The sequence below is a fragment of the Penicillium verhagenii genome, assembly GCF_028828195.1.
Source record: "Penicillium verhagenii strain IBT 33310 chromosome Unknown utg000012l_segment0_segment0, whole genome shotgun sequence".
NCBI lineage: Eukaryota > Fungi > Ascomycota > Eurotiomycetes > Eurotiales > Aspergillaceae > Penicillium > Penicillium verhagenii.
The window spans coordinates 591,461-615,482 of record NW_026643176.1 but is presented as its reverse complement, the minus strand read 5'-3'; the positions used below and the strand labels follow the sequence as shown (position 1 = coordinate 615,482).

Sequence of the window (24,022 nt, the reverse complement as noted above, 5' to 3'; positions counted from 1 at the left end):
CTAAAGAAGTGTGATTTACTAACCAGCCTTGTATTAGTATTTAACTACTATGCAGCTGTTTAGAAGTTACTTAGATTGTGAGCACTATGATACATGGATGCGTGAGATTAAGAATAAAATCCCATTATTTCCAATGAGCTGACAAACTCGGCCTTGTGGTAGATTTTTGGAGATCAAAAGGCCTATCTCCAGTTCGGGTGACGCTATTCGCGTGGGGCACCCCCACCGTCCAAGCTTCTCGAGCTTCCTGAGCTTCCTCCACGTCCCCTCGTTACGCCCTCCATGGCCGCACCGCGAATCCCCAATCTAAACTCTCTCCGACGAGGCCAGGGTAGAGGCCGTGGAGGCCTTCGTGGACTCGGCGATAACGACACGCGCCCAACTGGCAAGGATCGCGTCGTGCAGGGTACCGACAATGACGCCAGTGTCTCCCGCCTCAGCGCCGTTGAGCTGGGATATCTCAATGACCCATACGTCACAGCCTTGACGGCCCCTGGAAATGCAACGAGGAGGTTTCCGATCATCAATCGAGGTGAGTGGCGGGTTTCCCCTAAAACAAAACCAGCACCCTCGGGGACTAACATGAGCTCCCCAATAGGAACCTACGTTCGCACCACTGCCATCGATCAACTCGTCACACAATTCCTCGGCCCATATTCACCCGATGCGCCACAAAATAAGAAACAGATAATCTCCCTTGGTGCTGGGTCGGATACGCGAGTCTTTCGTCTCCTTGCCTCGCGACAGCCCTCCGATCTCATCTATCACGAACTCGATTTCGCTGTTAACACCACTACAAAAATTCATGCGATCCGATCTACACCATCATTACAGAAAGCGTTGGGGATTGACTCGTCCAGTCAGGATGTGACTGTATCAGAGGCTGGTGATGCGCTCCATTCTCCATTCTATCATATCCACCCTCTTGACCTACGCGCCCTATCCTCCAGCAGCTCTCCGACAGAGATGATTCCGGGCGTAGACACAAGTCTTCCAACACTATTGATCTCGGAGTGCTGTCTGATATACCTTTCACCAACGGAAGCGGAGTCAGTAGTCTCGTTCTTCACGGAACGACTTTTTGGCCCGACCAGTTCCCTTGGGTTGATTCTATACGAACCTATTCGCCCAGATGATGCTTTTGGTCAGACGATGGTGTGGAATCTTGCGTCGCGGGGTATTCAGCTCAAGACATTGAGTAAGTATGCCACGTTGAAGGCGCAGCGGACTCGGTTGCACGGGCACGGATTCGGGAGCGGGCAGGCTGTTGCTGATATAGAGTTTCTTTGGGAGCGGTGGGTGAGTGAGGGAGAGAAGAACCGGGTTTCTCGTCTTGAGATGTTAGATGAGGTTGAAGAGTGGCAGCTTCTGGCAAGACATTATTGTATTGCGTGGGGGTGGAGAGATGCAGTTGATGCGGCTTTCAACGGGTGGACCACGCTGCAGGCTCAGCCTGGTGATGTATGATGTTTAAAGGTGTTTCCAAGGTTAAATTGGAAATCAGCAGACGAAAACATGATTCAGAACTCGAAGTCTGTACTTAACTAGTAGGTATAAGTTATAAACTGCCCCTGTAAGTTATGAGACTGTATATACTACCATTCATAACAGGATTATATGGTGAAGAAAGAAAATAAAGAAACGATCCATCCTGGAATCGAACCAGGAGCTTCTAGGGAGGTAAAAAGCACAAATACGTAAAGATTTCCCAAGAAACAAGTCACTCGCTCCCGCCATCGATGCATGATGGCATCACGGCTTCATACTAAGAACTCCCCCCGGAATTTCAAAAATCAAAATCAAATAAAATCAAATAGATAAAAATAAAATAGCTTCATAATTTAAGAAAAAGAAGAAAAAAAGGGGGCAGATACTTTGTAGTAGGTCCGCGGCGCACTTTCTCGCTGTCACTCAACTTAGGCTTCGACTCTTAGGCTCGCCGTACTACTCAGTATCCCCATCGTGGATGGGCCCAGTGTACCTGAAGTGGGGGCCGCAAATCCAGAGCTGGCTGAGGTCCCGAAGGGTGGAACCAGTTGGACTACGTGGGTGCCAGGATGGAATTTATCCTCAAATTATTAAATATAAGGGAGCCCTTAGCATTTTCCCTTTACTTACTGGTATCGCTGTGACTTTTGATCATTGCTCTCCCTGTTTCTCCTCTTGCTTCCTGATGCCACTTATTGTTTCCCTTCCTGAACTGTTCCCAGGGAAACCTATTTGAATTCTCAAGCGATTGACAACATTCATCGATTAATAGGATGTAAGGAAAATACTTCAATCTATACTAGTAAGCAATAACTTTATACGTCAACTATAAATCGGAGCAGACTCACAGTGATAGAAAATATCCATGCAATAGCCATTTTCTCATCACTGCTCTCAGACACTCAGCGATGGACAGGTATGTTAATCTATGTTGTAGTATTCCAGTGCTAACAAGTAGCTCCTTCCTCTCCGTTACTCTTCTTCGTCCGCAACTTGACTATGAGACTAATCGTCAATTCATAAAAAAAAAAAAAAACTTTTTTGTGACGTTAAGACCTGTCAACTATCATTATATGCATGAACCCCACATGCAAGCCAATGGTGGGGTTAAGATGCATATACCGCGCCACAAGTCATAACCTTGGAATTATCCTTGCAGCACGTCAAAGGGTACCTCTCCACTAATGATCACCGTGATACAACGGCCTTTTTTAACTTCTGCATCTACGTAAGAGCCGTTCCAATGATATTTACAATGTAAACGTCAGATTTATATGTAGATTGTAACAAGACCTCACGTCTTCTTAGACTAAATATCCCCACGGAGGGAATATATAGGAGAACCAGTCACTATACATACTAAACGTTTCCATCGATTGATAACATTGTCGTCTGCGAACCTTACTTCGCTGTCGACAACATTTGAATTAATGACCCACTCCCTATACCGGTCCTAGTTGAATGATATCTTGGTTCCATATAGACTTCATAACTCTATATTCGAGACATTCTGTTGCCTGCATTGGACTCGGGAGCGTGCGTAGCTCTGATCAATATGACTTGGAGGAAATTATATTCAAGCGTTAATACGGACCCCACATGGGTCGACCGACATCTGGAGGCAGTGTAGATGAATAGCTTCCAAACATTCAAATGTTGGGCTACTGAATCGGCACTAACGAATTGGCCCCAAATTTCGAGGTTATAATACACCATGATTCTGTTACCATGTGCTGAGCAAGGCTGAAAGTCATTTCTTACGGTGATCCCTTACTCTTCTAGGTCGACAGGATTTGGTTTCATAAGCATTGAGTATCCAAACAAAGGGGCAACCGGTCATCGATTCATGAAGGGTGATCATCGTGTCTAAAAAGGGAAATATTAGAGATCTTACCTGCGTAGATTCATATCATAGAAAAACATTGAAATTACCCCGTACTCCGTACAAGACCAAGCTTTGGACAAGACCCATGATAAACGTCTTAGCTTGGCACCATTGAGTAGACTATACACTTGAGTATGGATAAAATTTGAACCGGATGCCCTCTCTGTGGTTGTATGGCAATAGTAAGCCCCTTCAATTGCCTTTGGGACCACGAGAATCACCCGCTTTTTCCAAAGTTTGGGTCCCATAGAGACCGATCTATCATGATCAGCGGGCCTAGATTATATCAAACCGAGGAAGAGATTGGGGGTTTTATTGGGATTGACCATGACCGGTGCTAATGCCGAATATTGCGGACCTCGGAGTTGTCGGCAAAGTGAAATACTCTCAGTGGTGACTTTATCATTGTTGATTCTTTTCAAATGTTGCTGCTGATATAATGTTCATGCTGACTGATCCGAGTCTTTTTTCCCATTCATTGCTTTTCCCGTCTCTCTTCTCTTGCTTTTTTTTTCTCTCTTTTCTTTTTCTCCACGAAATATCTAGCCCACGAGGATTTTCTTTGCACGGAGGAAGAACGGGTTCATTACTCCACAATTAAACGCATTGATTGCGGCTTATTGGTCTTTCTCCACCTGCCAAGCATGAACCATCGGGGAAACGTTACCATCATTGGTCCAATTATGAACTACCCCTGACGCTACAGCACGCTAAAATGACTAGTGGGGTTTGAATCAGGGGTCATGGCCAGCATGCAAAGTAATTAGACCCCAAGAAACCGGTCGCTGAAGTACCCTGATTAGGGTTGGATCGTCAACAAGGTTTAGCTCAGGGGCCATTCAGGGTCGTCTTGCTGTGGATAATCCGCTCTTACCCTGATTTGGCTCTGAACCGGCTGATGGCTTCTGTGGCCCTTTTGTGTCTCGCTTTCCCCCCATTCCTTCTTTTCTCTGTTTTGTAGACCTTTACTCCGTGAGCTCTGTGTCCCACCAATTCCGGCCTTTGTTGCCCAGTCACTCGTTTTTTTCTGAATTTTTACATTCTTATTCATTCGCTCTTTACCCTTCTTTTTCAGCAGATATGAAGTTCGATATTTCTCCCGCCCGAGCCGCCGCGCTTGTCGCTCTCATTGCCAGTGTCGAAGCCGCTCATCACGGTCACCACCATGCCCAGCACCATGAGGCTCGTACCGTCCCCGAGACTACAACTCTCCAGAAGAAGAGTGGACAATGCCAGTTCCCTACTGATGCTGGATTGGTCGCCGTCACTCCCAATGAAGAGAACGCTGGATGGGCTATGAGCCCCAACCAGCCTTGTAAGCCTGGCAACTACTGCCCCTACGCTTGCCCTGCTGGTCAAGTGTCCATGCAGTGGGACCCCGAGGCTACCTCTTACACATACCCCATGTCTATGGTGAGTTTAAATTACACTAGTAAATTTGTCATATGCAAGGGGGATCGCCACTGACAGCTGATATATAGAACGGTGGCTTGTACTGTGATGAGAATGGTGACATCCAGAAGCCATTCCCCAACAATCCTTACTGTGAGGATGGAACTGGTGTTGTGTCGGCGCACAACAAGGCCAGCCAGGCTGTATCTTTCTGTCAGACTGTGCTGCCTGGAAACGAGGCCATGCTGATCCCGACCCTGGTGGAGGAGTTGACTACCCTGGCTGTGCCTGGCATGTCTTACTGGTGCTCTACTGCTGCCCAGTACTACATCAATGCTCCCGGTGTCACTGCTGAGGAGGGCTGCGTCTGGGGTACCAATGCTAACCCCGTTGGTAACTGGTCTCCTTACACCGCTGGTGCTAACACCGATGGTGAGGGCAACACCTACGTGAAGATTGGCTGGAACCCCATCTACCTTGAACCCACCACTCCTTTCCGTGATGTCAGACCTGAGTTTGGTATTGAGATCGAGTGTGATGGTGACGACTGCAACGGCTTGCCTTGCCGTATTGACCCTTCTACCATGGCTGTCAATGAGATGAGTGCCCCCGATGTCTTCACTGGCGCCGGCGGTGCCACTGGCTGCGTTGTCACTGCCTCCAACGGCTCCAAGGCCAAGATTGTTGTCTTTGATATCGAGAGCAGTGGTTCCAGTGCAAGCGAGACTGTGTCGGTCCCCACTAGCACAGTTGCTCCCTCGAGCACCAGCACCAGCACCAGCATCAGCACCTCTACCTCCACTTCTACCCCTACCCCGACTACCACCAGCACTACCGAGACTCCCACTTCAACTAGCACTTCGACTTCTGCTCCCTCAACCACCTCGACCTCAGTCTCCACTTCTACTCACACTTCTCACCCCACTTCTACACTCACCTCCACCTCTCAGTACAGCTCTAGCACTAGACTGCCCAAGTTTAGCCCCACCCCCAGCATGAGCTACACCTACCGCCCGCAAATCTTCAACCCTACCGGTGCTGCGGAGATCTCCTCCACTGGGTCTAGCAGCGATACTTCTGCCGCCTCCTCCACCACCGCCAGCGCCAACGGTGCCTCCAGCGCTGCCGTCTCCATAATCAGCTTGGTCTTCGGTGCCGTGGCTGCTCTGGCCATGAACTTCTAAATCTGTCTCGAAATAGTCAGATGACCTTTTTCTACGAATACTGCAAGTCAATCTTGCAATGTCCTGTGCACCTCATCCGTGGATCTTCCACGTCAGACATGCATCTTTTTCAATTCTCTGCATCCATTTTGCATCTATTGTCACCTTACTTCTTTTTCTACATACCCCTTTTTTAAATTTCTTCCCATCCTTGGATGCTTTCATGACGACCTCCGACGTTGCCATTTTTTTCAGCCTTTTACGATTTATATACCTTGGCTCGGCATTTGTTTTTACGCTTCTTGAATATCCTTTCCCTTCTTGATTTGCATGGTTCTTTTTTTGGTTGGATATAGGAAAAACGGTTTCAAATTTACATTTACATCATATTTACTACATGTACTGTACTTTCGTTTGCGATCCCGGATGAGGACGTAGATAAGGCTCGATAATTCTTAAAGATTATTTTCTTCAAAATTGATCTCCATCTTAGAAGATAGATGTCGAACGTTATATGCTTTTTAGATCGACATGATATACATAAGAACATGATGTACATCCACATGCACATGTGCATTGAAAGCCCAGACCGAAACGCCAATTGATTGCCCCATATACTCCTATGCCTTATCCAAGGTTATGCATCCAACCTTGGAAATGTTCAATAGTTCATGTCCTTTTCATGAACTGGAATAATCATATCCGGTCGTCGTGCTATGAAAGCAAGTTCATTGAGATTCCGCTGGTGAACCTCACGCATATATCTCCTCTGCTCGTTGGAAGGCTCAAGTCCCTGTTGGCTGTTTTCACCAAGGCCAGCGTACATGCTGTAAAGAGAGAAGCCGATGAGACAGGTAACAATGCAGCCAGCCATAATAGCAATGATATAGAGAGAGTAGTTGGTGCCGCTTCGCTTGGCAAAGGTTGAGAGAGTGTGGATGGTGTGCATGGCGGGAGGCATGATGTGGTTGGTAGGAGGATGAGATAAGCGAGAAAGATGTAGAAAAGACCTAAGGTAGATCAGATTAGCCAAATTCATAGTTGGCGTCGGAGATTAACCACGTGGTATACATACTGTGATAGATGCTCGCAAGAACTAGAGAGTCGAGTGTCGATATAAACGAGGGAGTAATGAATGTGTGTACTTTTCAAAAGAGAAGTGTGCGCGAAGACCCTAGATATAGTATTTCCATCCTTCTAATTCTCTACATATTGAACCATTCCCATCCAAAGATAGCATCAGCTGAAACATTTTTCATTCCTGATCCCAAAGTACAAACTAAGCAGAACTAAGCAGAACCAAACAATCCAAATCATCCTAAATCATCCCAATCGGGTATGGCGCGGGTGAAGAGCTCGGGTTATGATGTCATGAACCGAGCGGACCAATCAGCGCTGACAGAGTATAATGAAGCCCCATTTTAGTCCATTTTAGCGCCAATCACCTTCTCTCTGTCCTTGGTCTCAAGAGTCACAAATTCTGACTGTCGCCTACTCCGACCCTAATCTTACCTTGTGGGGCCTGTACGCTCTATATATACACTATTCTTCAGATGTGACTTCTGCCACGCTTAAATTATTCTCCTGTAGCGAGTTTCTTAGACCCTTTGATTGGCTCCAAGGTTCATGTGGATCCCCGATGTCGCCATGTAAACAGTGCGACCGAGTTCGTGGCCTCGTTAACTATTTACTCTTTTGGGCCATAGATCTAATTTCGGCTATATTTTTCGATAATAGGGCAGGATGACCGGATATGGAAGAGACAATTTTGATATTTGTTTGGTTCAATGTTGAATGTTCCATGAAATGTTCCTGCTTAAGGTCGTAGAAGCCCAATTTGTAACCCAGTAGCTACTAAACGAATGTTACTTCAAAACCAGCAACTGCAGGTACCTAAGTGAAAGTTCCATATATTACGACAAATATTCCCAAGAGATCCTATTCTCCAAATGTTGTACTACCCAATATTGAAGTATGATATTAGCGATATCAAGCGCGGAGAGATCACCCGAACAAGCAATCTTCCACTCAAAGATCGGCAACTCGGAGGCGGCAACCGATGTCAATCTCGGCTTTCTTTTCCCCACCCGTTGAGTGACTTGACTCACTTGGAGTTATATTTTTACTCCACGTTATCTCTGAATCCTTGTTGATGATTTCCAGGCCTTCCTGCATCAATCAATCAATCCCATCATGGATTTAGCTCAGATGTTCAACAACAGCCCCTCGGGCGAGGTGATCAAGTGCATCGACATGCACACCACCGGCGAAGCAACCCGAATCATCTATTCAGGCTTCCCCAATCTTCAAGGAACACTATTGGAACAACGCGATCAAGCCAAGTTACAATATGACAATATTCGCAAGCGCATCATGCTCGAGCCTCGCGGCCACTACGACATGTACGGCGCGATCATCATCCCAGATACAGAACTCGTCCAAACGGGGGAGGCACACATCGGAACACTGTTCACGCACAATGGCGGCTTCTCCACCATGTGCGGACATGCCACGATAGCCCTAGGCCGTTTCCTGGTCGATACTCATGACTTGACCGTATTCCCTAAGCGGAACACATTAAAAGTCATCCCCGCAACCAATGAGGTTGTGGTCAACGTCCATGCTCCATGCGGCTTGGTCCGTGTTAGTGTACCTACTACTCCTGATGGGGAAAAATCCGATCCCTCGCGCCCGGTCACTTTTCTTTCTACGCCGGCGTATGCTGCTGCGATTGATCTTGTGATTCCTATTCCCAAGGATGTCGCGTGGCCGGAGCTGAATGGCCGAGATTCAATCAAGCTTGATATTGCCTACGGTGGAGCCTTTTATGCTCTCGCTGATGCTCGGGATTTAGGATTCGCAGATGGGCTAAGCAAGGTTGACCTTGCGTCTGTTGCGGGCGCCGTGAAAAAACTCAAGGCCCACCTCGTTACTAATCCTGATGTTATCACTGCACTGCGCCATCCTGAGGACGAGAGACTTTCTTTCCTGTACTCTGTCATGCTTGTGGATCGTGATATTGGGTCACGGCCTGATGGCGTTGATGGTAAGGAAACTGGTCTCTGTTTCTTCGCTGAGAACCAGATTGACCGATCGCCGACTGGCTCATGTGTCACGGCTCGCATGGCATTGGCAAATGCGAAGAATGTGAGACCGCGAGGACAGAGGTGGGCTTACAACTCTTTAGTGTCAAACCGATTTGATACTGGGGCTTTCATTGCTTCGATCGTGAATGATGACATCTTGCTGAAGGGTGATCACGGAGTAGCAAGGCAGTCTGTTGTGGTTCAAGTCGAGGGTAAGGCCTTTTATACTGGAGCAGCGACATTCATTGTCGAGGAAGGTGATGCGACAACCGAGAGTGGATTCACGATAGATGAATGTGCTCAGAATGGCCCTCCAACATAAAATAGCACTACTCGACTATTTAAATATGCTTTGGACTTGGTGTCTTTGGTGTTTGTCCACGTCTCTTAGAAACAAAATCCACAACACTGCTTCCTTTTGTCTCACCAAGATGGTGCGATCCAATAGATCTATATGGGTATCATAGATCACAACAAACCGGTCTTCGGGCTCGTTCTATTCATAGGGTAGAATTCCGTCTTCAAAACTCATTATAAGACCCCCGACCCAGTAGAAGAATTCAGGCTCAGGGTCGTATATCAAATCTAGGAACGAATTGAGTGACGGAATAAGACGCTCACGAGTGGCTTGTATACCTTCATTTGATTCAGCCCAAAACCACTTTTCGCGAGCTAGCGCATCTAGTTTAGGCGTATCTGTTCTGTGGCGAGCCATCCAGTCGTACGCGACCAGGTAATTGTGTAGTCTAGCGCATCGCTCATAGTCGAGAGTACCGTCGTTGATATAACGCGGTGGGTTATCATCAGTGACTAGAGCATCCTCAATATCGAGGATCTGCTTTGGAGTGGGATTCATGACCACGGTGATAAACCTGAAGATGTTGAGGGGTAGTAAATAACTCCCTGAGCTCTTGAGTCTCGACTCTCGAGTCTCAATCTACAATATTGAGTGTATTAGTAAGCGGATTGCTATCACTGCAGAGCCTCGAGAGGAAAGATACTTGCCACTTTCAACTCACATCCAATGGATCAGAAAATTGAGCCATGCTACACTTGCCGCAATCGGCGCATTCAATGTGACCAGTCCGGTGTGCCTTGTGCGAAATGCCAAAAGGCTGGCTTGGAGTGTTTCGACAAAAGACCCTTTCGGTGGGTTAAGGGCGTTGCGATTCGCGGGAAGATGCAGGGTCGGTCATTTCCGAACAGTGGTGTACCCGATCATGATGATAAGAAGTCTGCTTTGATAAGTTCAAGGCAGTCAATGATTCAATGTGCCCATGGACAATCTGGAAGCTTGAATTTCAATAGTAAGTAGTATCATCTGTATGAAAGTCTTCATGCAATTCTGATGGCAAGCGAATGTCTTTGTTTGAGAGATGCTGATCTTGATACAGATTTCTCATTAAACACCATACCAGACCCATCGTTTGTTCTCCAGAATCCATCATTTCTACATCTGGACCGAACATCACGATATTATATTGATTATTGTATGATTACTTGCTTCTCAATCAGATCCACACTGCATACATTAACCCGTATCACAGATAATGAGCGCATTTGCAAACTGTTCATAGTATATGACAGCAATAAGAATCCATTCAGGAGTCTCATTTCTCTTGGTCTGAAGGACCCGGTTCTTCTAAAGGCTCTTTTGGCACTTGCGGCTCGACACCATGTTAACTCAGGCCAGTCTTTCGACCAGGCTGAACTTCCAACAGAGCTGAGGCTCGTCAACGCCAATAGGGATGCACTTTCCTTCAAGCAGCAGGCTATAGAATCATTATCCCACTATTTGCGCGATAACCGAAATTACAAGCAAGACACGATAGTCGCCAGCATATTTCTGTTGGTATTCTTGGATTTGATCGAGTCCGGCAGCGATGGCTGGAATTTTCATCTCGAGGGTGCAAAAAAGTTGATTGCTTCTACTTATCTGCCGTCTGGAAGCCCTGCCGGGGTCAATCAAGGACCAGGCGAGACTTTGCAAGAGATAAGGGGGTTTATCACTAAACAAATTCATCTGTGAGTCATTATTGGTTAACATGTTGCCATTTAATAAGCTAATCACCAGAAACAGAATTGAAACTCTCGGGGCTACCTTTTCACGGCCCAAGTTACTTTCAAAGTCCAGCTCTTTCAACTTACAGGGAATTGAACCCCAAGAAACAATTGAAAAGTCTTTTCTCGGGTGTCCGGAATATCTACTAACAGCTATCCAATGCCTTTCTGCGCAACGAGATAGTATCACAGCATCTACGATGCTCGATTCTGTCACGGCCATCTCTAGCAAGGAGGATACAGCATCATTGCTGAAGCTCATTCAGGAATTTGATTGTTATGCCTGGGCTTCGGGTCTACAGCAGTCTCGAGACTCATCACCCCAAGATACTACAAACCTCTACCTGTTATCACAAGCATACAAATTGGGGTCTCTTCTATATGGCGGAAGGGTTCTTAATGCCATAGCGGAGGAGAACACCGCACAGGATGATCTTGTCTCGGAGTTATTGGGCTTGATTGACTCTTTGAAGGATGATCCGGCTTTATTCAAGTGCATTCTCTGGCCAATCTTCGTGGCTGGGATGGAATGCCAGTGGGAAGCTCAGAGGACTTTTCTGGTGAGCTGTCTAGAGAAATTCTGGACTCTCACCAATTGTCTAAATGCTGTCAACGCAGCCAAGATTCTACAAGAATATTGGCTACAAGATTCGCCAGCAGCTCGATCGCGATGGATCTTCGACATTGGTCATTTAGGTCGAGACTGGCTTTGGATTTGATCTTCATATTTGATAACCCAGCAACCTTTTTCAAGTAATTACAGAGAAATCATTCACATAGGGCTTGAAATGCTTGGAACAGATCATTCTTTAAGTCCTCCCAGCTTTCCAGACCTATACTGATCCTCAGCAATTTCCGATCCACTTTGGGATCAGACAACGCCCGCCACTCGATCAAAGATTCCACTCCGCCGAGACTTGTTGCATGCTGGAAGTAGTGCAGCTTACTCGGAAAATGCTTAGCATATTCCTCCCGGTGCATAACAATCGAGAAAACAGGCCCAAATCCATTGGGCATCTGCTTCTTCAACCAAGGCTCCTTCTGAAGACTGGCGTGATATATCTTTTGCAGCACCGTCTGCACGATCGCCTCCTCCGAGCCAGGTGCAGGCGATGGAGCATTCAGCGCAGCATCAAGCCACGAAATCAACTTCGCAGAATTCTGGCTCGCACGCTGAACACGAACCTCCAAGGTCCGCAAACTCCGAACTCCAAGCCAACTCTCCATGTTCCCGAGAACATTGCCCAGAGCAAGTCGGTCCTCGAAAAGTTGCTTTGTCCAGTCCGCTCGCTTGGTGACAAGGACACCACATAGAAGATCGCTATGTCCACCGAAATATTTGGACCCGGAATGTTGAATAATATCCGCTCCCCACAGGAATGGGTCTTGTAGACCTGGCGGTGCGAATGTACTGTCAACAATCAAGTATGCGCCTCGCGAGTGCGCCTTCTTGGCGTACTCCTCGATGCTGAATGCCGTTCCTAATGGGTTGATGGGCGTCTCAAGAAGAATGACATCTCCTTCATTTAGATCCTCGGCTGGGCAATCAAGGCTGAGCTTTTGAAGCCCGGATAGACGGGAAACCACTGAAATCACCTCATGACTACCGTGGTAACCCTCGCCGACTGCGATGCGACGTGGGTTTAGCAGTGTTAATGCAGCGTGAAGTGCTGCCAGTCCGGTGGCATAGCTGACTGCATTGCCCTTGGTCAGCGACGAGATGACAGCCTCGAAGCGAGTCTGGTTTGGTGCGAATTCACGTGCATAAACGAAATTTTTCCCGTTGAACTCTGCCTAATCACAGTATCAGTATACTTTGTTGTCTTGTGCAAAATTATTGAAGGAAATAATCAATCACATACCACCGGATCTTCGGAGACGATTAGCTCGTTGGGATCATCTGGGTATCTGAAGATCGTGGATAGATGTATCGGCGGTGCAACGTCGGTCACCAAGTTCAAACGATCATCGGCGTGGAGCGCCTGAGTCGCAGGGTGAACGTTCTCTGGTGACATATTCTCTTGCTTTCGATTGTGTAGAGAGCAAATTTCTGTCAAATGAAGGCCTTGCCCTTGATTTATACTCGTTGACCTGTTCAGTGAATCAGCGTTGACCATCTTGGACCCACTCCCGTCAAGTTCCTAAAACGGACAAGATCCACTTGGACTTTGAACCAATCATGACCATGATGCATTGGTATACCGTATGCACAAAGTGCTTCACTACTACTAGTAGTAGAGACCGAGTGGAAAACAGAGCAGGATAAGGCTCCCTGATTGATTTTAGATAAATGATCCCATAGTATCTAGTAGGTAACAACCTTGAAATTTCCAAAACAAGTATCTTACCTAAATACAAACAAGCAATCAATCCAAGAGGTCCACTAACTAGTCATTGAGAAACGGAATTTGCAAGACTCAAGGAATGGCGATTAACAGGACATGAGCCTATCTCCTCCTTTGCGGCTCGGGAGTTGGAAAGTAATGAAATTAAGTGCTACTTCCTGCCACACCGCGCTCCGATAATACCACAGCGGCGGTAGAAAGTGGTCGAAAACCTTGTAAGGCTACGCGCGAGTTAAGGAGGGGGTTTTCGTCACGAGGTCCGCACGCGAGATCGTTTTTGTACTCTTAAGCCAAAAATTTTGCGTGTCACTAGACCCCACTTGATCAATGGTCAAACTTGTTGTCTGATAAGTACTAGATTTGTACTCTTCTCCAAGGACCTAGTAGGTACGCATCTTGAGTACTGAGTGTACGTATACCCACCCCAAGTTTAAAGTGCTTAGTATGTACATTTCAAAGTATACCCCCAGGGCTACTAGAAACGTACTTACCTAGAGAAATGCGAGCTGCTCTTTACCTGTGGGTATTAGGAGTGTTACTGGTAGATAATTGGCTCTTTCAAACAAGTACTGGTAGTAGTAAAGACATAAGCCTCGATGGCACATGTGAACTAAACGACCTTTGGTGGCCAACCATCACCCTTCAAGTTGATACAAGATGAATCGTAACTGGAGATCCATAAATCCTGTGCATTTTACAGATAACATTAATATTGACATAACTCCACCATGGAAATTGAAACTCCAAAACTCCGCGTCCCATATGTATGCGCTGATGCATCCCTATCCCACAGAATCAACCACCATCCACTTCAGCCCTGGCCTTATTCCAATTTGTCCAAGTGCTCGAGTCGCGTGAGCACAACCTGCTTGCTCGTTTCTTCGATCTCGCCGGCGAGAAAGACTTCGTCAAGGATAGCGTAGACCTATTAACCCATGCCAACAATCAGCATACTAATCTCCAGTCAATATACCCTTCCCGTTCCAACGCACCTTGTAGAAATTGAACACCAAATCCAATTCACACACATTGCCGAAGAATTGATCCAGCACCTCGACGAAGAAGTGGATAGCTTCCAGGTACGCTAGCTCGTTATCATTGGCGTCCACACAGACGCAGAAGAAGAGTCCCGCGTATCGTCGGTAAACCACTTTGGTACTTCGACGGAATTCCACAAAGTTTGACTGGTATTTCTGATCTCGGGGAGCGACAAGACGGTGGACCTGGAGGGGCGTTAGTTGATTACCGATCCAGAGCGGAAGTGGTGGTATGGTTGCGACGGACCTCGCCCTTAAGCTTCACTTTTTCTTCGTCCTAGAATCCATTGGTTAGCTCATGTGGGAATAAGATGAAAGAACCACGATGCTAGCACTCACACTGTATGGGGCGTACCATTTCGCCAGGCGCGTTTTGCCCCTATATCGGCTGTCAGCTTAGACCATAGATGGTATATTTCTCCTTAGATAGGGGCATACTGACTGGCGGTTCTGAACGAGGATAAATGAAAGCACCATTGTAAATACCCGATCACCTGGTAAGCATCGAGTCTTGGTGGCTTGGAGAGTGCACGGCTTGAAGATGTTCTCCGCGATTTCCGTTATCGTGAAGCTCCCCTCCGACATACTGCCTTTCTACACCGCCTCCGATGTTATCAGAGTAGAACAAATTGATGAAAAAAATGTATACCAAAAATTTGAATATACTGGGCCAAATAGCTTATTAATATACTCAGCAAGTATCTGATCGGTCGCAAGCAAATAAAAAAGGGCAGATGAGGCGAGGGATGGAGATATTAGCAAGGATCTGGGGCTATCAACAAGCATAAGGCGTAAAACCCGTCAAACTTTGAACAAGTGCATAACAATGTACCGCATGAACGAAAACAGAAACAATATACTATTCAAAAGATCATTATTCGTAGGCATTATATCCGGGGGGGTTGGGTTTGCTATAAGCAAGGAATTCAATGATGATTCCTATGATGAGCTCATCCGATTCCAAAGTCTTGTCAATCGAGACTGTGAAAATCCGATCGTTAGCAAACTGGACATTCCAAGAGAAGATTGAACCAGAAAGGAAAAGGCGGGATAAACTCTAGGCGCCACATACCGTATAACTGACTGGGGTACTTGGTTCAGTCGCAGCTTCCGACGGCGCCGTCGATTTCTCATCGACATAGCTATCCTCATCATCATAATACTCTTCCTCACTATCCTCCTCCTCTTCTGATGGCGGATAATATCGATCCGGATCACCATTGTACACCATAAACCACCCGATCTTCTCCTCCGGCGCTAAACGATTGCGCAATTCTTCCAGCGCCTCCGACTCATCCTGCGACAAGCCCGATCCCTGCTCGACACAATCCGCAATATTCAACCCGGGGCCCGCGCTATCCGGCACCGAAGCACCGCCATCAGGAATGGTCAAGACCTTGGATGCCACATAGGCATAGTCCTGGCTCACGGTGTTACTTGTTTCGTCGTACGGATCGTATTGCTCGATAAAGCGCAGTTCGGGTAGACGGGCGATCAGATCGGGTTGTGTCTTTTGGAAGGACTCGGTCAATAGCTCTGACGTGAGTGGTTGCTGGATGTACTCGGCGGCAGCTTCTTCAAGGTTGTGAAGTACGACGTAGACACGGATTCCGGTGAAACCAGCGCGGGGCCAGCGGAATCCGTGGATCATGTAGACGGGCATGGCTGGGGCTGACGGGTAAGGATCGGATCGGAGGGATAATCGGGGGAACAGGCAGATTGAGTTGGCCGTGGTTTTTTTGGGGTATGGGGATAAATAGGGGAACCCTACGAGAGGGACCTGGATTTCGTTAAGGCAAGATCAAGTACCGATTTGAGGGGTTGGCGTTTATTTCATATAAATGTGCGACATGGTTGGGTGAAAGCTCGTGTTATCGTCCTGTGATGCATCGAATCGAGATTCAAATGTGGACCTTTACCCAAGCGGGAATGGTCCCGCCTTTTTTTTTTAGTTTCAACGGCCCGAGTGACATCTCGTCTTGTCTTGCATTGGCTTTAAATCCTGCCATTGATTATAGTCTAATTTTCATGGGGAAATCAGAAATCACATTGAGGGGGGAAATAATGCAGGGTTGCTGCTAGTTCGGTGGGTCCAAGTTCAAAGTCGAAGGATTTGTTGATAGCCCCGATTTGAATACGGCAAGAAGTCCATTTCTTATACACTCCGAGTCCTTCATCACAATGTATCTTTACTCTGCCGAAATGAAGTGGCTTGATGTCCAAACAAACAGAGTCGGTTCTGTTGGAAATTGGCCCAGTTCAAGGCACTCGCACCTGAGATTATACAAGAAAAAAAAGAAAAGAATCTTGGGAGATCCTGGGTGATCGCAAGTATGCATTGTTGGAAAATTCAAATCAAACTTGAACTAATTCAATTGTCGAAATACCTAAGGTTTTCTCTTGAGGTCTGCAAACCGCCGTGTAAGCTCATCCAGCTCGGGAATCCCACTACTATTGCTTTTGCTCTGTGCTGTAGATTCTTGCTTGGTGGGTTTCCCACCCTCTTGATCTGCCCCAGGGACTTTGACTCGTGGGTTTGGATTGTCTGTCCTAGGAGCAGGGGGTGCCACAATGACGGGGCTGCGTCCCGTAGCTTGACCCCGTGGAGGAGTGGCTTTGTTCAATTCACTGGTCTCAGAGGCTCGTCTAGCCTCGGAGAAATTAGGTCGATCTCCCTGTTGTTTACTTGGGGTCTGCGGTAGATCCCCATTATCATCGTCACCTTGATCGTCCACATATTCCGGCGGGGCATCGCCAAGCTCTTCCTGGAGTTCCAAATCCTCTTCTGCGGGCCATGGGATTCCATATGCTTTCGCAATCTCTCGCAGATAACTCTCCACCAGCTCCGGCCCAGGAGGTCGCAATCGCAACCCCTTCAAAAGTCGCTCAGGCACCTTTGCCGAGTCGATTTTGTTGTCCTGTGCCAGCGCCATGAATTCTTTGCCATATCGTTCTCCAAGCATGGTCCGAAGCATAGTTAACTCGCGCAGTTCATGTGGGAAGCGATGCCACGCGTAGAAAATAGCCACAGCCGCTTCATCCAATGCAGTATCCATATAAGCATTCTCCTCGTCGGTCAAGGCATCATCGGTGTGATTTGCGCCGGTCGCAGATGGGCTAGCCTCTTTCTTTTGCGAACCCGAAAACCAGCCAAATCCAAACAGAGACCCAGAGCTCTCCGCAGCTGTTGCTGTGCTCGATGATCCTCCGGTTTGCGCTTGATTATTTCGCTTCCAAAGTTCCTTGGCGCGCAATCTAGCACGGGTGCCCTTCTCTCCGAATGCGAGCTGGTCCAGCACATTGGCACGCGCCAGAAGCAACTCGCAGTAGAGCTCCACCATCTCCATCACTTCCACGGCAATGTCGGTTGAGATTACATTCTCGACTCGGATGCGCGCTGATGCTTCGCGTCCTTCACTAAGAAGTTGAGATAATTCGCGACGCTGGACAACGGAAGAGGCCGTGTCTTTCTTCTGAACGAGGCGGAGACGCGGGATAAGGAGGCGCAGCGTAGATATCAATCTAGTCTTTGAGACCGCGTTATTAGCTTGATTCGTGTCCATCTTGTTTGTGTCCGCTCGCAGAAAATCGCAGGCTGCAGGTGAGTGATGATAGCAGTGCGGGGTAGCTCTAGGCAGCCAGCCTGGACCGGAAGAGTGTACAGTATCATTGAGGACGTAGTATCGACAGAGATTCAAAGAGTCAGACTATCAGCAAACTCACAGTTTGTGCCGAAGGAGGCATTTTGGAAATACTGGGGGGTGAATATAGGGGAATGTCAAGATTAGGTGCTCCGGTGGATTGAGGGGGCGATGGAGCTGCTCCACTTCCGCATCTACTCCGACTTCAGTTACTGAATTTCTCCAAGAAAAACCCCCATTTAAACTGTCATAAATTATGTCGATAAAAACTGAAAATACGTCCCTGGCAGGAAATACGAGGGGGATACTCACAAGACCAAACATAACATTACATAGGCCACAGTAGTGACCTGTCACTAGTAAGTATTCAGGTACCCAAGGTACTTAAGGCTCAAGGGTATTCAAATTTCATAGTGTACAAATTAATACTATGTTGTGGACATATTTTGCTCTTCGCTTTAAATTAACAAACATTTGAATGTGGCCTCTCAAATACTAAACTATCTATTTGAAGGTTGGATGCAGTATGCACACATGGAGTATATACTAGCTATATGTACATTCTCCAAATTTCCAGTACTAGGATGTACAACAGGGTATGGAAATAAATGAGTGTTTGTGTAGTACGTGTTATTAACTAACGTCCATGGGAGTATAGGCAAAGCCTGCCCTCCCAAGACCTCCCAGGGGTACGAGGACGTGCTAAGCTAAGCAGTTGTGTACATGTTTCAAGGCTTGTGCGCTCTTTTGAGAAAGTAATTCTGGCTTGGTTGATGGTAGACAGTTGACTGCTTTGGTCCTCGACGTGCTGGGCGCTGACAGGGAGTTCTTGTGGGCATGCAAATGTGTTTGACCGATGAATATGAATGAGGATGAAGGAATGCAGAGGTTCTTTTGGGCAAGGCTGTTCTGCTTAGCGGTATCTGCAGACATCCTGCCAGACAGGATAACCCAGACTCGCATGAATCGCATCAAATAATCTCAATGGAGATTGGCCGCCGAGAGAGCCAGTCTGATGTTCTGAATGACAGACATTTCGTCAGACCGCTGTCCCTCCATTCCGCCAGTGTATCCAGCCTTTACAGTGAATGAGGCTCTGACCAGACTGCCACTCAGACCGCCAGAGCTCATCTATTGGCGCCCATCACCGTTTCGAAGGGCAGGGAATCCATCGAAAGTGATGCCGTCGCGGGAGGGAGAAGACAGCATGTGGTTCTTGGCGACGGGATGTCCACCTGGGCAATAGGGACAGGTCCCCAGTAAAGTAGAGCCGAACGAGGCGATGGACTTCAACAGACGGTGCAACGTGACGGTTGAAAAGCCTCTCTGTGCTAGCAGTCTTTCCCCTTGGATATTGATCTCTAGTAATCGTTAGCAGGGCCCAACATTTGAATGTTTGAACACTCTAAGAAAGCCCTGGAGTACTGTAGTATATCTGATGTCTGAATATGGAGCTCACTCAAAGCTTCTGCGGGCTAAAACTTGCCGAAATGAGTATAGAGTTGTGTGGTAATATCACAATTGACTCGGCACAGGGAGAAGAATTGCCAATTGTAATTCTGATACATGCCGAGTCTGGCTTGTCACCGGGGATAATTGAGCCTTGGTCTGGAGGCAAGCCTCAACATTGAAGAGTGAAACCCCTATTTTGAGCCTCAGATCTGCTTCCATTTATACCAGTAGTGTGTGCGGAGTGAGTACTAACAACTTGGTTTGATATTGGTGCTAGATGATCAGTCAGACCTCGTTCAAACCCCCCAGCGTGAGAACCATAGTTAATATCTATCATGTCAATGAGTTGCGAGACCAAAATATCCACAAGATCCACAATATGATTGACGTTGTAGATCTATAGGTTATATGATCTATGATGTGGGTATGATGTCTCAGATTAAGAATAAGATTGAGACATACTGACCATAGCGCAGTGCAATATTGATTAGACTAAACCAAAAGCCAACTACCAATGCCCAAAAGAAGTCTGTCACTAGACTTTGGTGTCATGTCTGAATTTTGTGGACATTTACCAGGAGTACATACATCGCAGCAAGCCGCTTTAGATGTGGATGCTAATTTCTCTGGTCAATTGGTAAGGATTGCTGGGCCAATTTCCACCAAATGCCAACACTTTAGGGCGGATGTCGAAATCAGCAGCCAATGTGAAAGTCAATGCCAAGACGTGGTCGTATTCTCTTGGACCCTTGGACTTTGGACCCTGAATCGGGAACCTCTGACAGCCTCACCAAAACGTTGCCGCCTGCATCAACCCAACTGCCGTTATTCACTGCCGATGCATATGAGGCGGGGGATGAGAGTTCCCAGTGAGTCAAGCACGCAACTAAGCTTTGATTAGATTGGAAATGCTAAAATCAACCTCGTCGACCTCCCTAGCGGACTTGGCACTGCGTGAGGTGATCGTGCTCATCGATGGCGAACGCGATGGTGAGGTCTTGGCATCCCCCATATAATCGCCTCCCTTCCCCTGCAGGACCCTGAATGACCCTGAGTGAGACCCTGACCTTTTTTCTTTTTTCTTTTTTCTTTCTGGTTTTTATTTTTTTATTTCTTCATATTTTCTATGTGAATTTGCTACTTTCATCTCTGGTCCTAATATGTTGGGACCAGAGAGTGTCGCACACACGATGGTCGCATGAGAGTCTATGACTGACGAACCCATATAACTACACTCACCCAATACAGTCACTTACTCCAGATACCTCCCCGTACCCCAAATTTACTCGACAGATGCCAAACTCTCCTCCATACCGACAAGTTCTTAGGTTGTATAGAGCAACCTATGAAACAACACCGAAGCATTCAATATCTCTTGATCTTCAATCACCGGCCGCTTCACAAACGGGACGATCACTTCAACTCTCCAGCCCTCGGGCGGATCATACCCGATCAGTTCATTTCAAACGGACTTGATTTCTTGGTATCGCACGGGAGATGGGTCTATCCCCCTTTTTTTTCTCGCTTTAATTATTCTCTTGCACCGCCCCGACTTGTTACAAAAGAAGAAAAGAGGAGGCCCCGCTCTCAATCACAAGCTCACAAAGTTGGAAACCCTGTTCAGACCAATGTCGATCCCGAAGAAGGAATGTGATTTTCTTCCTTGTTCCTTGGCGAAAGTGGAAACAAGTGACCCGTTGGTCTCGACCACGAGTACCTTCCAATACAATCAATCCGCGGAGCTAGTGGTGCGCCACTGATTTGATTATACGGAGAACGGAGGACGGAACCCGAGGTTTGGATCCAATTGTCTCGTGCCCCTGGACCCAGACGGATGAGGGATCGGCTCAGAGAGTTCAGCTTTCTCACAGGGAAACTTTGAAACGAGAAGTTGGAAGTTGGGTTGATTGGAACCTTGGATCACTTTTTTTCTACCTATCCAACATTTTACCGACTATACAACCTATATACTTGCGACACCGAAAGACTCGCTATCCTTTTTTTTTTTTTTTTTCCAGAAGGAAGTGGATTTTCGTATTTTGAACGAGAGAATACTCTAATTCCCGCAGATTTTCCGTTTCTCTCAGGCGCATTCTCCACTTTCCAGGGACGCGTTGCCTTTCCCCGCTTGACGACCAATCAACGCTGTCAACCCGCACGGATCGTCCCCAACACCGGGAAAAAGTTTTTAAAAGATTTCCTGTTGATCAACACGCATTCACCTGTCTATTGCCGAGTTGTACGTGGATGGCGGGCTTGGCAGTCATGTAACGGAGATTTCGTGTAACAAAACCATTACAATGTCTCCACCCCCTGACAATCCCTGACATCCCTGCGTCAGCCTGTGACGTCTTGTTCGCTCTGCGCCTCAACTATACCCTTTTCACTTGCGAAAAGCGCCAAAAGTTACATGGCCACAGACGTCGGTATACGTGGACTTGACTCAGAACTCGCATGGAAACCCCAAAATAAACTGCATGAATTGCCAAGGGTCACAAAATGCTCTTTTCGGCCAAGAATTAAGGAAGGGATTGACAGGGAGAGGAACGGAGAGTGGAAACGTCGCCACTCGCGGGGGTCGATGGCCCTTGGAACTTGTGAAAGAAGTGGGTGAGCTTCTTCAAGCTGATTGGCTTCGCATTGCTTGACAGATATCCACTTTCCTAACTTATCTGTTCTAATCGATCTTGTCGAGAGATCAACTGTATTTTATTTTATTTCCCTTCTGGGTTTCTTTCTTTCTCTCCTCCCCTCCCCCCCCCCTTATCACCATATCAACCTTACTCCAAACCACCCATTCTAGACTTTTTCGAATTGTCGGTCCCCTCTTTTATTATTTTACATATTTTATTTTATTTTATTATTTACTTTTTTTTTCTTCTTATATTTATCCACTTGGATCTCCCCTTTCCCTTTCACAAACTTTCCATTCTTTCCAGAGCTTCCAGTTGTTGTTTCTTCAACTCTATACTATATCATTATGTCTTTGCAACTTTCAGACAACCTGGCTCCTCAGCCCTGGACTGATGTCTTTACCGATGACACCAACATAGACCGTCGCAAGTGCCACCGCACTGTGCCCATGAAGGTGCTGGCCCTGGGTGTCGGCCGTACTGGTACTGCCTGTGAGTTTGGATTCCAACCTGTCTCTTCTCTCTCGTCAATCGCACCGAATATCAAAACTGACTCGCGTGTCCTTTATTAGCTATGCGCAAGGCCCTGGAGCGTCTGGGATACGGAAAGTGCTACCACATGATGTGCGCCTCGGTTGAGAACCCGCCCGACTGCCTCATGTGGCACGATGCCCTGAACGCCAAGTACAAGGGTATCGGCGAGTTCGGCCGCAAGGAGTGGGATCAGCTTTTGGGTGACTGCCAGGCCGTCTGTGACTGGCCCGCCTGTGCTTTCGCCAAGGAGCTCATTGAGGCTTACCCCAATGCTAAGGTCATCCTGACCACCCGCGATGTTGACCCATGGCACGCGTACGTTCCCATACATCAATTCCGTAACATCCGAATTCAAAGCTAATAGGATTTCTTGGAAACAGATCCGTCATGAAGACTGTCTTCTGGCGTGTCAGCGACCCCGAGCACAAGTTCGTTTCGAACTTCAGCTGGGCCGCCGGCATGTACTACCCCATGTTGAACAAGTTCTTCGAGACTTTCTTCCGTGGTGATTTCCCCGGTCAGGGCAAGCAGGTTTACAACGACCACGTCGCCGAGGTCCGTGCTATGGTTCCCCCAGAGCGTCTTCTGGAGTACAACATCAACGACGGCTGGGGTCCTCTCGCCGAGTTCCTCGAGGAGGATGTGCCCGATACCCCCTTCCCCCGCGGAAACGACATGGCCGACTTCTACAAGCGCTGCAGCACCCGCAACCGTCACCAGATGATGAACGCCGCTTTGCAGGCCGTCACTGTTGGTGGTACCCTTTTGGCCACCGGTTTGGCCGCTACCTTGGCCTGGAAGCGCTTTGCCCGGTAAATCGGACAACAGCATAACTTTCTATGACTGGGCAACATTCTTTCACTACTAGTACTCCTTCAACAGTGTGCGCAGGCGCTCTACTGAGAAGGGTACGCATTTTCGTGGTCCCTTATTATTTACTTCTGTTTCTGGGCTACGGTTTCATTTGTTTATTGGCTATAATATTCCCCTTTTTGTGTGTCTGGCCTGATTGCAGTTGGTTGCAGTCGGTAATTGTTCAATTTTCTTTTTTGGTACATACTCATATTTTGAAACCTTTTGTTTTGATCATTCCTAGCACCCTTGGTGCTTGATATTTTGCATTGGTTAAGCCACATTGGAGAATCCTCGGCTGAGGAACGGATTATAAAAATGACATCTACATACGTTATTGTGCATCACATTCCACGCAAGGGGCGACCCTTTTCCCTTGGATTTCTTGTAAACGCGCGTAGAAACAGAAAAACCGACAGCTAATGCGTAGTGAACAGGATACTAGATCTTTAT

The 24,022-nt window shown here is 47.3% G+C and overlaps 11 protein-coding genes across 11 annotated transcripts; 6 read left to right on the top strand and 5 right to left on the bottom strand.

Annotated features, from left to right (window-relative positions):
- Positions 1-282: 282 nt before the first annotated feature.
- ppm1 (protein C-terminal leucine carboxyl O-methyltransferase ppm1) lies at positions 283-1,467 on the top strand (the record flags this gene model as incomplete). Its single annotated transcript, XM_057170288.1, has 1 exon — positions 283-1,467. The coding sequence occupies one exon, from the start codon at positions 283-285 to the stop codon at positions 1,465-1,467; it is 1,185 nt and encodes a 394-aa protein (XP_057016020.1).
- Positions 1,468-4,453: 2,986 nt separating this feature from the next.
- On the top strand, positions 4,454-5,949 carry N7466_010898 (SUN domain-containing protein; the record flags this gene model as incomplete). Its single annotated transcript, XM_057170287.1, has 2 exons — positions 4,454-4,786; positions 4,855-5,949. 2 exons carry the CDS (start codon positions 4,454-4,456, stop codon positions 5,947-5,949), a joined length of 1,428 nt encoding a protein of 475 aa, XP_057016019.1.
- A 640-nt stretch (positions 5,950-6,589) lies between these two features.
- N7466_010897 (uncharacterized protein) lies at positions 6,590-6,889 on the bottom strand (the record flags this gene model as incomplete). Its single annotated transcript, XM_057170286.1, has 1 exon — positions 6,590-6,889. One exon carries the CDS (start codon positions 6,887-6,889, stop codon positions 6,590-6,592), a length of 300 nt encoding a protein of 99 aa, XP_057016018.1.
- Positions 6,890-8,121: 1,232 nt separating this feature from the next.
- On the top strand, positions 8,122-9,336 carry N7466_010896 (putative proline racemase; the record flags this gene model as incomplete). The annotated part of the gene is made up of 1 exon (XM_057170285.1): positions 8,122-9,336. The coding sequence occupies one exon, from the start codon at positions 8,122-8,124 to the stop codon at positions 9,334-9,336; it is 1,215 nt and encodes a 404-aa protein (XP_057016017.1).
- Positions 9,337-9,510: 174 nt separating this feature from the next.
- N7466_010895 (uncharacterized protein) lies at positions 9,511-9,870 on the bottom strand (the record flags this gene model as incomplete). The annotated part of the gene is made up of 1 exon (XM_057170284.1): positions 9,511-9,870. One exon carries the CDS (start codon positions 9,868-9,870, stop codon positions 9,511-9,513), a length of 360 nt encoding a protein of 119 aa, XP_057016016.1.
- A 168-nt stretch (positions 9,871-10,038) lies between these two features.
- On the top strand, positions 10,039-11,771 carry N7466_010894 (Zn(II)2Cys6 transcription factor; the record flags this gene model as incomplete). The annotated part of the gene is made up of 5 exons (XM_057170283.1): positions 10,039-10,321; positions 10,409-10,504; positions 10,562-11,039; positions 11,095-11,635; positions 11,694-11,771. 5 exons carry the CDS (start codon positions 10,039-10,041, stop codon positions 11,769-11,771), a joined length of 1,476 nt encoding a protein of 491 aa, XP_057016015.1.
- A 72-nt stretch (positions 11,772-11,843) lies between these two features.
- N7466_010893 (putative transsulfuration enzyme family protein) lies at positions 11,844-13,090 on the bottom strand (the record flags this gene model as incomplete). Its single annotated transcript, XM_057170282.1, has 2 exons — positions 11,844-12,869; positions 12,938-13,090. 2 exons carry the CDS (start codon positions 13,088-13,090, stop codon positions 11,844-11,846), a joined length of 1,179 nt encoding a protein of 392 aa, XP_057016014.1.
- Positions 13,091-14,243: 1,153 nt separating this feature from the next.
- On the bottom strand, positions 14,244-16,120 carry N7466_010892 (AP-2 complex subunit sigma; the record flags this gene model as incomplete). Its single annotated transcript, XM_057170281.1, has 6 exons — positions 14,244-14,345; positions 14,413-14,643; positions 14,705-14,734; positions 14,797-14,836; positions 14,900-15,051; positions 15,530-16,120. The coding sequence occupies 6 exons, from the start codon at positions 16,118-16,120 to the stop codon at positions 14,244-14,246; spliced, it is 1,146 nt and encodes a 381-aa protein (XP_057016013.1).
- A 724-nt stretch (positions 16,121-16,844) lies between these two features.
- On the bottom strand, positions 16,845-18,020 carry N7466_010891 (IST1 family protein; the record flags this gene model as incomplete). Its single annotated transcript, XM_057170280.1, has 1 exon — positions 16,845-18,020. The coding sequence occupies one exon, from the start codon at positions 18,018-18,020 to the stop codon at positions 16,845-16,847; it is 1,176 nt and encodes a 391-aa protein (XP_057016012.1).
- Positions 18,021-20,267: 2,247 nt separating this feature from the next.
- On the top strand, positions 20,268-20,566 carry N7466_010890 (uncharacterized protein; the record flags this gene model as incomplete). Its single annotated transcript, XM_057170279.1, has 2 exons — positions 20,268-20,419; positions 20,452-20,566. The coding sequence occupies 2 exons, from the start codon at positions 20,268-20,270 to the stop codon at positions 20,564-20,566; spliced, it is 267 nt and encodes an 88-aa protein (XP_057016011.1).
- Positions 20,567-22,530: 1,964 nt separating this feature from the next.
- On the top strand, positions 22,531-23,533 carry N7466_010889 (sulfotransferase family protein; the record flags this gene model as incomplete). The annotated part of the gene is made up of 3 exons (XM_057170278.1): positions 22,531-22,675; positions 22,756-23,032; positions 23,098-23,533. The coding sequence occupies 3 exons, from the start codon at positions 22,531-22,533 to the stop codon at positions 23,531-23,533; spliced, it is 858 nt and encodes a 285-aa protein (XP_057016010.1).
- Between the last annotated feature and the right edge of the window lie 489 nt (positions 23,534-24,022).